General features: G+C 44.9%; 1 protein-coding gene across 1 annotated transcript in view; it reads right to left on the bottom strand.

Moving 5' to 3' along the window:
- Window positions 1-12,577, bottom strand: part of CRHR2 (corticotropin releasing hormone receptor 2) — a 157,418-nt gene that overhangs the window by 134,788 nt on the left and 10,053 nt on the right. The window contains exon 2 of the mRNA XM_054274041.1: window positions 753-846. Within this exon, the coding sequence (XP_054130016.1) occupies window positions 753-846 (94 nt within the window). The remainder of the gene's footprint in view (window positions 1-752; window positions 847-12,577) is intronic.

The raw sequence follows: 12,577 nt of genomic DNA, 5'->3' as shown, positions 1-12,577 counted from the left end.
CACAACTTTCACACTTCAGGCTGATGTCTAGATCAGCCTATTGTCCTTAAGGAATAGATTAAGTCAGAATAAAACACCACTGATCCAACATATTTTACAGGAAGGTTTTTAATTCCCCGAGCCTCGTTTCCTTTGCCATTTCTCTAGGGATGGAGAACTGGCTGAATCATAATGCCCACATTATATTTTAAGCTCCTCCTTCCACGAATATTCACCAGGGGGAGAAAGAAAGTGAAGAGGAAGGGAAGAAATGTAGTTTGTCCCCCAGAAGCACAGTTCCTTGCAGCACACAAGTCATGCTGCAGAGGAGTGGCTCTGAGTGTGCTTCTCCCACTTCTGAAACGAAGCTGGATCCAGTTTCACATCTCTTACAGCATCATTTCTGTGCTAGTGTATTTTAGCCAAAAGACAAGTGCTTTGCCCTGCTTCTAAAAACTGGTCTGGATAAATGGAGAAGACATTTCAAATACACTAATTTTCAACTATCACACCAGTCAGTAAGTACAGCTAATTGAACAGATTAAGCTATGAGAAAGAGCTGTCAGTAGTTCCCCTGAAGGGAATTACTCCAGGTGTGTAAAATTCCAAGTTCTCCTTCCTTGTCATACCACTGCACATTGCCACCAAGGGAAAACCAAGGCTGGAGACAGTGTGTTTATATCAGCAGGAAAAGATGTTCCCTGGAGCAAGGACACTTTGAAAATGGATCCTCCAGTAACAAGAAGCCAACCAAGAGATGGAGGAATAAATACCTGTGACGTTGGTGCGGGCTGACAAAGCTTCGCAGTACTTTTCCAGCAGCACAGACAAGGGCAGGTTCACAGAGGATTCACAGTGGAGAACTATCTGGAGAAACAGAAAGGAACCAAGCAGGTAAAGCAGCAGCCCAGAACAAACAGATTTTCTCATTCATGAGTACAGCAAGCCCCCAACAGTCTCAGAGCAGTTCCCATTCAGGATTTATTCAGGGACAGACAGCCCCTGACACAGAAGGTTTGTGGCTGTACTTGCTCAGCTCCAGGGAATCACATGGAATTCAGCTGATGAATGCAGGAAACTGCAAATTTACCACCTATTCTGGATCTCTCCTTGTGGGAGCTGCTCAATGCCTTTAACAAAGCTCAGGATCCGCTGTGTCTCACCTGAAAGGAGACACCTGAAATAGCAGAGCTGAATCACATCCCATTAATGATCCGTGAGTTGAGTTTTTTCAGTGAACTTTTAATTGGTATATGGGTGCCAAAGATCCCTGCACATTCAAGAGATACAACAATTGGCAAAGGGCAGCTCAGAAGACTTGAAGAAGGTGTTCCCATGGAATATATAGGATAATTGGGCATCACTGTAATGTGTCCTGTGGCTCTTTTTAGCCAATGGAAGACACACAAGTTTCTGACCCTCAGCATTTAGGGCTGAATCTTCTACTGAGAGCAAATTACAGTAAGAAAGAGCAGTAATGCCAACATGGGCACTTTGAGAAAGCTGCAGGTTCAGTACAAGGTAACAGTACAACCCCAAGTAAAATTTAGAAAATAGAGTTGAAAATGAATGGGGGTATCTTAATTTTCACACTCAAAATGAAGCACCCAGTGCAGACAGAGGAGAGAAGCCCACACCAAAATAGAGAGCCAAGTTGGGATCCTGCTTGGAGCAAAAGAAGCTCTTGGAAAGCCCTCTAAGAAAGGCAGAACGAAACATGGCAGGAAAACTCAGGAGTGACAAAACAAAGACAGAAAATTCCATTTTCAATCTATGAAACTGGCTGAAAATCTTTCTGAGGGGGGCATATAAAGCCATGGTAACACACAAAATGCCTTTGCTTTTCTGTTTACACAGAATGACTCTGACACAATTCAGGCAGCTTTTACTCAGGGAAACAACCCTACTCCCTGAAGGTTGATATTTTATTTCAGTGCTCTAAGGTGTGTGAAGTGATTGAGGAACCCATTTTATGTCACTGAATTCTCTGTAGCTTAATAAAAAGGAGGGTAAATGCTCATGACAATAGAATCCATCAGCAATGCTGGTGTCTAAAGAACAACGGTTCTTTGTACAGCACCTTTTTCCACCGATTTCTCACTTTGCTGTTATTTTATAAAATAGGAAGTGTTGAAGTACAAACAGAAAGCCTTTCCCAGACTTCATTCTTTTCATGCAGAAAATTCCATACAGGGGCTGTTTTCTCCTCCAGGTGTGAGGATGTGTGAAGAATTTTGAATGAGCTAGAGAAGGGACTTCTAAGTTGTTTCAGATAATGTGATTTATTTTTCTTTTCTTTTACATAGGTAGGAAAGGTGAGTTCAGCTCACATCTTCACCATATAACTCAAAAAAGTCCCAAGACTTCTAGTTACAAGACCTTTTAAAGATTTATTAACTAATAAAACACTACTAACAATGATATTTATATTTTTGACCTAATTCTTAAATATTTTGTTTTATAGAGTCATACCACAGTGTAAGCTTCTTTTAATTAATCATGTTATAACAGACAAACTTACAGTACTGTACTCTAAAACCTTAAACTTTCTTCTACTTGTGAAAAATGACAATCACTTGTTTTTAAAATTTTAAAAGTTTAATAGTAATAAAATGGTTATAAAAATAGTAATACAATTAGAGTAACAATAATTTGGATAATTTGAATTAGGACAATATAAGACAATAGAAACAAAGAGTTATGGATGTCCAGGTACCTTTTCTGGGCAGCACAAGCCTGAAAAAGGACCCAGGTTAACAGAGGATTAACCCTTAAAAGCAATAACCCGTTGCATATTCATACACCTCATACATGATGCATAAATTCCATTTAAACACGGGATTCTGCCTGGTCAGTGTCAACTTCTTCCTCTGAATCCTGACAACATCATCCTGCCCAAGCGAGGCAGGAAGAAGTTCATTTCTCCTGATAATAGAGCAATTAATTCTCTTTCTCTGAAAGATTCAGGTGTCCTGTGGCTGCTATCTCGCTGAGAGTCCTTTCTTTAAAAAGTCTCTTACATAGCACAGTTTCTATTTTAACATTTTGTTATAACCTAAAACTACATTCAACACATTACTTAAGAGAATTAATACAGCATTACTTTCTAATATAACACATATAATATTCATTGTAATATTTGCAAAAAGCCAATCATAAAATACGCATTTTTTACATACTTAACACATCTCTGCTTTAAACTACAAATCTGCATTTTCACTTCTAGCACCTAAGTTTGGAAGCCTTTTCTAAAGTCTCAGATCAAACCTTGTGCTTAGTTCTAAACGTTAACTTACAGGCCCAAAGTTGTGGGAACCCAGAACATCCCTCTGGCTGTCCAGGATTGCCAAGACCCTGCCAGGGGGCTCAGAGACCCTGGCACAGAGCCCAGAACACCTGTGGGTTTGATTATGACCCATGGAGCAAATTACCAACCTTATATGAAGGTCTGCAAGCCACAACAGTTTAGGCAGAATAATGGGGAATTTATCACGGGGTGGAAAAATAGATTTTGTGGTTTCTGGAATGGGGGTTTGGGAGGCAAGAGGGAGGAATCTGGGTGTGTCCAGCCTTTCTCCTTCTTCCTCTTGGCCTCCATCTTCTGCTGTGATGTTGGCACTTTTAGATTGGTTTATAGTAGAAGCTCACTGTCTAACATAGGTGATAGGTATTGGAAAGTAATTGTAAATATTGTACACGTAGTTTTTAGTATAAAGACATAACACTGCCTCAGGGACAGGCAGAGTGCCTGGAACTGTCCTGCTGGATGGACCTTGGCTGGGCAGGAGAAAATTTTTTATACGTAAGAAACACTAAACAACCTTGAGACCGAGAAATGAAGAGCTCTGACTTCTTCTTCAAGCGCTGGGCTGGGAAAAGAGACTTTCTGTCCTTCCTCAGGGTCACTCTGAGCAGCGAGAGATCCCGACACAAAGTTCTGAAAGTTCCCTGCATTTCAAATTCCAACATTCAGAGAGACTCTAAACTCCTGCCTGCAGTAGCAAACCCTCCATCCATGGTGAGGTCAGGGAGATAGAGCCAGGTACAGATCCCACCTCCCGAGGCACGGAGCTCCCAAAACCCACACTCTGCAGTGGCCGCGTCCCATGACAGACCCAGGCACATGAGCTGACACAGCAGAGGCATTTCTGCCCCTCCATCCCTCACCCCTCTGCCACCTCCCAGGCCAAAAGCACTCCTCACTTCAAAGTTCAGCTGTGCCCTCCCCAGGACGGTGGGGAAGAACACACACAGGTCAAGCTGAGCACAGCTTGGGCAGGAATAGGAAAGGTTAAATGTCACATCTGCCTTAGGGTCAGCTCAGGTTAATTTGGCTGGGGGGAAAAGTGCCTTCCACAGATTATGTTACTTTTGGTTTCATTTTCTGTCCGCTAACCACAGTCAACAGCCTTGCTGTGCACAAATTTTTTTTTCAATTGTATTTATTACAGCAGGCAAACGCAAATGATGCCTCAGGTTTTAGTTTTTATGTTTTTCAGGCTCTGTACTGTTTCAGTGTGTAGTTCTGAGCTTCATATCAGGACATGGTGAGCTCTGTGCACAGAGCAGGGAGACAAAACAATTCCTGCTCCAGCTGGGCACCAAGGACAAATGATCCAAATCTCAGCCCAGGAGCACAAACACCGTGGGCTGGAGAGAGAAAAACAAGCAGGGTGGGACTGCCTGGGCTAAAGCTGGAATGGGACAATGAACTGCAAGGTGCAAATGGAGCAGAACTGATCCAAGGGAGAGACCCCGGGAGCGCTCGTGCATTTTGGGGCCATTTTGGTTCATCTTGGGTGCAGCCCTGGCTGGGCTCTGGTGCTGCCCAAGGTGCATCCATGGAGGAGATCCTTTTAATAAATCCCTGCTTTATTCTTTAGCTCTGTCCAGCCTCCACTCTAGGTCAGCTTTGAAAAACCCCTCTCACAATAATAAAAAACAGCAAAACAAACAAAGAAAGAGAAACATTTCAGTAATGTAGAATTTTAAAGATAAATAATTGGGCCCATGACTGCACAGAAATTATATTTTGAAGTACTGAAATAATGGCTTTGGGTCACTAATGCACGACTTTACTTAAACTGCATTTCTCTTAAAACAGCTATTTCATAACCTCTGCCCGCCAAATCAGTTCTTTTTTGTCCTGAAAATTTACCTAAATCATGCACAGAAATGTCCAACTTAATTCCTCTGAGCCACTGTGAACATTTATGAACAAATGAAACTAATGTGCTGAGCCAAAGATTGAGGTGGAAATCAATCTTTTACTTTCCAAATCAGGGACACCAACTAAGAGCAGACCAGATCTGAGTCTTCCGAAAAAAATATACAGAGCCTTTGGTCAACTTCCCATTCACATCGGAGAGGACTTTGGGAAAAGGATGAATTGCTCTGGTGTCACTGTCTGCCTCTCTAATGGGCATTTTATTGGGCCTTTTCCCTTGGACATGGTCACTGCTCTTCATTAATTCATGAAAGATCTTTATCTCTGTCAGAGGACATAAACTATGACACACAAGAGTTGCTTACTCACCGCTCCCACCAGCATTTGTGGTTATTTCATCCAGCTTAGAGAGCATTTGAAACTTCATTTTAGGAAGAATTAACAGAGAGTCCTGGTTTGAAATACTGACTTCCACTATGGAGCAATATAAAAATGTAAAACCAAATGAACACCAATGCCGTAAAATTCACCTGCGTGGGAGAGGTTGTTTTCTGCTCTGTCATGGGATGACCGCTTTTATCCCAATATCGTGTATTATGTCTGGCAGCTGTGTTTTTTTCTCTCTCTCTCTCTCTCTTTTCACCCCCCCCCCCCCCCCGCCCGTCTTGCCGCGGCGGGGCGGGGAGGGAGGAGGGAGGGGGACTGGGTGTACTTGGGCTTTTTGGCTTTTGGCTTTTGGCTGCTTGGCTGGCTGGCCTGCTTGCTTCTGCTTGCTACTTCGCTTGCTTGCTACTGCCTTAGCCCTAGCTGATAGCTGCCTTTTTTCCCTTTGCTGCTTTCTGCGCTGTTTTTTTCCCCTAATTTGTCCTAAACCAGGACATCCTTCTTGGTGCGTTGGCCGGGAATCGAAGGAGGCCAAAGACAGTGGAAAACAAACCTATAACAATAATATTTTGGTTTTGGTTGTTTGGTGGGCATATTGGTAATTCAGAATGTCATTTGGGGTGGAAGCTTGCCGGTATTTCTGGTCCCTAGGGGTTTTTGAAGCTTTAATATCTTTGTGGTCCCTAGGGTTATTTCCTTACCCAAAAATAGCTCTTGTGTTGTCCCTAATAAGTAGCTTTTGTAAGCGGGGGGCACTAACCAGAATAGTCATTGGGCTGGTCTTATGTGTGTGGATTTGTCGGATAAAAATGCTGGACTTTGTTTCAGGAATGTATGGATTGTTGTCATGGCTGTGTACTCAGTTTGTTTGGGGAGAAGAAGGCGAAGGGGCTTCTCAGCTTTTGTCTTCCTTCTCCTCCAAATTGTTGACGTCTCTATTAGGAAATGTTGAATTTCCCCTGAGTTTAAAAGAAACCATCTTTCTGGCATTTAATTTATTAAGCCTTTTCTATACTGTCTGGAGTGTATATAAAATGAAAGCCGAGATTTCTAGAGGGGTTAGAGAGACTCCTGATTCAGGAGTAAAACAAAGCAGGAAAAATCTTGACTGGAGTGGGAAATGGGAGGATATGGGCCAGACTTTAAAGGAATTCTCTGATCCTATAGACTGGGACTTTCCATCCGATCAAATTCAGAACCCAGTCGAGGTGGCAAAGTATTTGAGGGAGAAGTGCCATGGTAATACTAAGGAGGAAAGGATTACTGCAGTGAGCTGGGCCTTGGCGTTTGTTTACCGTACTCTGCTAGATACTGTGGAGCAGCAGATAGCAGAAAGGGAACAGGGAGATAAGTTAGTTACTATCCCAGTGACCCAGGCTGCAGCTAACATCCCAGGCTCCAGGCTAGCAGCTGGATCAGACAATAGGCCCCAACCCATGGCTGTCGCAGCTAATACAAGAGGTGGAAAGTGTAAAGACAAGACCGATCGAAAGGTGGAAGATGATGATGATGATGCAGGAGAAGGACCCTCACCAAAATCAGAGGCCACATCAAGGGGCACAGATTCTGGAGCTAATACTGACTCCTTTTCTCTGAAGGACCTCAGAGGCCTAAGAAAGGATTACAGACGACAACCTGACGAATCTATAATTAGTTGGTTAGTCCGCCTCTGGGATGCTGCAGGGGAGGTTACGATTTTGGATGGTACTGAAGCGAGGCATTTGGGATCCCTGTCGCATGATACTGTCATCGATCAAGGTATGATGAGCAGGGCTAGCCCTCACAGCCTCTGGGAACGGGTCCTGGAGAGTGTAGCACAAAGATACTTATGTGCCGATGATCTCTATATGCAGCAGACACGGTGGAAGACCATAGAACAGGGGATCCAACGCCTGAGAGAGATGGCAGTGGCAGAGCTCATTTTCTCAGATGATATAACAACTAGGAATCCGGACCTGGTACCATGCACACCTGTAATGTGGAGGAAACTTGTGCGACTTGGGCCACCTGAATACGCTTCTGCCCTGGCAATAATGAAGCGGGATGATACATATGAGACTGTGCTTGATATGGCGAAGAAGCTTCGAGCGTATGCAGATGCTGTGCATGGACCAACTCATGCCAGAATTGCAGCAGTGGAAACCCAACTGCGAAAACTAGAGGACAAAATAGAGGAGAATCATAAGAAACTCCGGGAAGAGATTAAGGAGGACCTTATTCAAATCTCGGCTGTGCAAATTAGAGGCCCTGGTATCCAACGCTGGCGCTCCTTTGATGGGGAGAGAAGGTACACCCCACGGGCTGAGTTATGGGCCTTTCTGCGTGAGTCTGGAGAAGACATGAGGAGATGGGATGGAGAACCCACCACTGTTTTGGCACAACGGGTGCGTGATTTGAAGAAAAGAGGAAGTATCACCAAAAAGAGGGCAGCTCCGGTTGCTCGCAGCCGAGATGTTGAGTATGACGATGACCTGTCCGATCCACTTGAAGGAACTTCTAAGGCATACGCCCAAGGAAAGAAGGACAATCTGGCTTAGAGGGGCCCTGCCTCTAGCCAGGAAGAGGCACGGGAAAATCGGGTTTTTTGGAAGGTGTGGATCAGATGGCCTGGCACATCAGAGCCACAAAACTATGAAGCATTGGTTGACACTGGATCACAGTGTACCTTAATGCCATCAGAACACGTGGGGACAGAACCTGTTTCCATTGCTGGAGTGACGGGGGGATCACAACAGTTGACTTTGTTGGAAGCTGAGGTGAGCTTGACTGGGAAGGAGTGGCAGGAACATCCGATTGTGACTGGTCCAGAGGCTCCGTGTATTTTGGGCATAGACTTCCTCCGGAATGGCTATTACAAAGATCCTAAGGGATTCAGGTGGGCTTTTGGAATAGCTGCAGTGGAGATAGAGGGTATTAAACAATTGAATACCTTGTCTGGACTATCAGAGAGCCCATCTGCAGTAGGACTCTTGAAGGTAGAGGAGCAACGAGTACCAATTGCCACTTCGACAGTGCACCGCAGGCAGTACCGGACAAATCGAGATGCCGTGATCCCCATCCACAAGATGATTCGAGAGCTGGAGAGCCAAGGGGTGGTCAGTAAAACCCACTCACCCTTTAACAGCCCTATCTGGCCCGTGCGAAAATCTGACGGAGAATGGAGATTGACTGTGGACTATCGTGCCTTGAATGAAGTGACTCCACCACTGAGTGCGGCTGTACCAGACATACTGGAACTGCAGTACGAGCTGGAGTCCAAGGCAGCAAAGTGGTACGCGACCATCGATATTGCTAACGCGTTTTTCTCCATCCCTCTGGCAACAGAATGCAGGCCTCAGTTTGCTTTTACATGGAGGGGAGTGCAGTATACCTGGAACCGACTGCCCCAGGGGTGGAAACACAGTCCTACCATCTGTCATGGACTGATCCAGACTGCACTAGAAGAGGGTGAGGCTCCAGAACATTTGCAATATATTGATGATATCATTGTTTGGGGGAACACGGCAATGGAAGTGTTCGAGAAAGGAGAGAAGATCATTCATATTCTCCTGAAAGCTGGATTTGCCATTAAGAAGAGCAAAGTCAAGGGACCTGCCCGAGAAATTCAGTTCTTGGGGGTGAAGTGGCAAGACGGACGGCGTCAGATTCCTGCGGATGTTATTAACAAAATCACTGCTATGTCCCCACCAACTGATAAGAAGGAAACACAAGCCTTCTTAGGTGCTATAGGTTTCTGGAGGATGCACATCCCTGAGTATAGTCAGATTGTGAGACCCCTTTATCTGGTTACCCGCAAGAAGAACGACTTCCATTGGGGCCCTGAGCAGCAGCAAGCATTTGTCCAAATCAAGCAGGAGATCGCTCATGCTGTAGCCCTTGGTCCAGTTAGGACGGGACCAGATGTGAAGAACGTGCTCTACTCTGCGGCCGGGAGCCATGGTCTGTCCTGGAGCCTTTGGCAGAAGGTGCCTGGCGAGACCCGAGGCCGACCATTGGGATTTTGGAGTCGGAGCTACAGGGGGTCTGAAGATAACTATACCCCAACAGAAAAAGAAATCTTGGCCGCCTATGAAGGAGTCCAAGCCGCCTCGGAGGTGATTGGTACAGAGGCACAACTTCTTCTGGCACCCCGACTACCGGTGCTGGGATGGATGTTCAGAGGAAAGGTTCCCTCTACCCACCATGCCACCAATGCTACTTGGAGTAAGTGGATTGCCCTCATTACGCAGCGCGCTCGAATTGGGAAGTTAAATCGCCCTGGGATCCTGGAAATAATTACAAATTGGCCCGAAGGTGAGAGCTTCAGTGTCGCGGATGAGGAACAAGAGCCAGTGACTCGGGTCGAGGAAGCTCCGCCATACAATCAGTTGCCAGCAGAAGAAACACGTTACGCTTTATTCACCGATGGTTCTTGTCGCGTCATAGGGATGAAACGGAGGTGGAAAGCAGCTGTATGGAGTCCCACTCGACGGGTTGCGGAGGCTACTGAAGGAGAAGGTGAATCCAGTCAATTTGCTGAAATCAAAGCTATTCAACTGGCCCTAGGTATTGCAGAGAGAGAGAAGTGGCCAAGGCTCTATTTGTATACCGATTCTTGGATGGTAGCCAACGCTCTATGGGGATGGCTGAAGAGATGGAAAGAGGCGAACTGGCAGCGCAGAGGAAAACCAATTTGGGCTGCGGAAGAGTGGAAAGATATCGCTACTCGGTTAGAGAAGTTACCTGTGAAGGTTCGGCATGTAGATGCCCATGTCCCCAGAAGTAGAGCTAATGAAGAGCAGCGAAACAACCAGCAAGTACATCAGGCTGCAAAGATAGGGGAGTTGAAGATAGATCTCGACTGGGAGCATAAGGGAGAGTTATTCTTGGCACGATGGGCCCATGATGCCTCAGGCCACCAGGGTAGAGATGCCACCTATAAATGGGCACGAGACCGAGGGGTGGATCTAACCATGGACAGTATCTCTCAGGTTATTCGTGACTGTGAGACGTGTGCTGCCATTAAGCAGGCCAAACGGGTGAAGCCCCTCTGGTACGGTGGGCGGTGGTCTAAGTACAAATATGGGGAGGCCTGGCAGATTGATTACATCACGCTGCCTCAAACCCGCCAAGGCAAGCGCTATGTACTGACCATGGTAGAAGCCACCACGGGATGGTTGGAAACCTACCCTGTGTCTCATGCCACAGCTCGTAACACTATCTTGGGCCTTGAAAAGCAGGTCCTTTGGAGGCACGGTACTCCTGAGAGAATTGAGTCGGATAATGGAACTCATTTTAAAAACAATCTTATTAATACTTGGGCTAGGGAACATGGCATCGAGTGGGTGTACCATATCCCCTATCATGCACCAGCTGCAGGGAAAGTGGAAAGGTATAACGGATTGTTAAAAACCACCTTAAAAGCGTTGGGTGGGGGGTCTTTAAAAAACTGGGAGCAGCATTTGGCGAAGGCTACCTGGTTAGTTAACACTCGAGGTTCCACCAACCGAGCGGGTCCTGCTCAGTCTGAGCTCCTTAATATAGTAGATGGGGATAAAGCCCCAGTGGCCCATGTCAGAGGTTTGTTGGGAAAGACAGTATGGATCAACCCTGCCTCGAGTGCAGACAAACCCATCCGTGGGATTGTCTTTGCTCAAGGACCAGGTTATACATGGTGGGTAATGCAGAAAGATGGAACAACACGGTGTGTACCTCAGGGAGACCTGATTGTGGGATAAGGCTCATATATGAATGTCATTGTTTGCTGAATGTGAGACAGAAGGAAACTGTAAGTGTCAAAGGTCTGAGCAAGTAAGATGAGAGGAATGCATAAGTGTCAAAGGTGTGAGTAAGTGAAATGAAAGTTTTTATTGTATGTTCACGATATGGGATAAGGGGTGGAGTGTCATGGGATGACCGCTTTTATCCCAATATCGTGTATTATGTCTGGCAGCTGTGTTTTTTTCTCTCTCTCTCTCTCTCTTTTCACCCCCCCCCCCCCCCCGCCCGTCTTGCCGCGGCGGGGCGGGGAGGGAGGAGGGAGGGGGACTGGGTGTACTTGGGCTTTTTGGCTTTTGGCTTTTGGCTGCTTGGCTGGCTGGCCTGCTTGCTTCTGCTTGCTACTTCGCTTGCTTGCTACTGCCTTAGCCCTAGCTGATAGCTGCCTTTTTTCCCTTTGCTGCTTTCTGCGCTGTTTTTTTCCCCTAATTTGTCCTAAACCAGGACATGCTCTCAAACATGGAAGAAATGGCTACAGGAATATAAAGGAATGGCTTTGGAATATAAACCAGCCCCCCAAAGCTATGGATAGGATCCAAAAATGTCCACACAAGCATGGGGCTATCACAGAGACACTGTCACCATGATATATTCTGAAAAATCCTCTTTGCCCAGGATTTTCTCCTGGAAAGCTGAGAAGCCTCAGAGAGGAATGAAAACAAGAATTATCTGATTGCTGCTCCTGTGTTTGCTGCTTTGGAATGTGACCTGGACATTGTTTACCAACAGGTGAATATTTGATTGGTTCCATGTGAATTGTTTTTAATTAATGGCAAATTTTGGCCAGCTGTGTCAGACTCTCTGAGTCAGGTCATGGGTTTTCATTATTCATTCTTGTGAAGCCTTCTGATGTATCCTTTTATCCTTTCTCTATAGTTTAGTATATAATTTTATAGTTTTAGTATATAATATAACATAATATAATATAATATAATGTAATGTAATATAATATAAAATAATATAATATAATATAATATAATATAATATAAATATTATATATTACAATATGTTTTATATAATATAATATAATATATAACATATATAATTTATATTATATTATATTATATTATATTATATTATATTATGTTATATTATATTAGCCTTCTGAGATCATGGAGTCAAATTCTCATCTCTCACCTCGTCCTGGGGACCATCACAAACACCACAAGACAAAATGGAGCATCTGCTAAATTCAAATATCTCACAGTAGACAGCAGCAGAGTGGGAGAAGTCAGCAGGAATGCAAGCTGAAGGGAAGGACTGAAGAGGAAAAGGATGACCCATGACAGT

Source organism: Melozone crissalis, unplaced genomic scaffold (genome assembly GCF_028551555.1).
Source record: "Melozone crissalis strain CALT ecotype California unplaced genomic scaffold, PUWL_Pcris_2 ptg000016l_1, whole genome shotgun sequence".
Classification (NCBI taxonomy): domain Eukaryota; kingdom Metazoa; phylum Chordata; class Aves; order Passeriformes; family Passerellidae; genus Melozone; species Melozone crissalis.
Note: the sequence above shows the minus strand (reverse complement) of the source record. Positions and strands in the feature narration are given on the sequence as shown.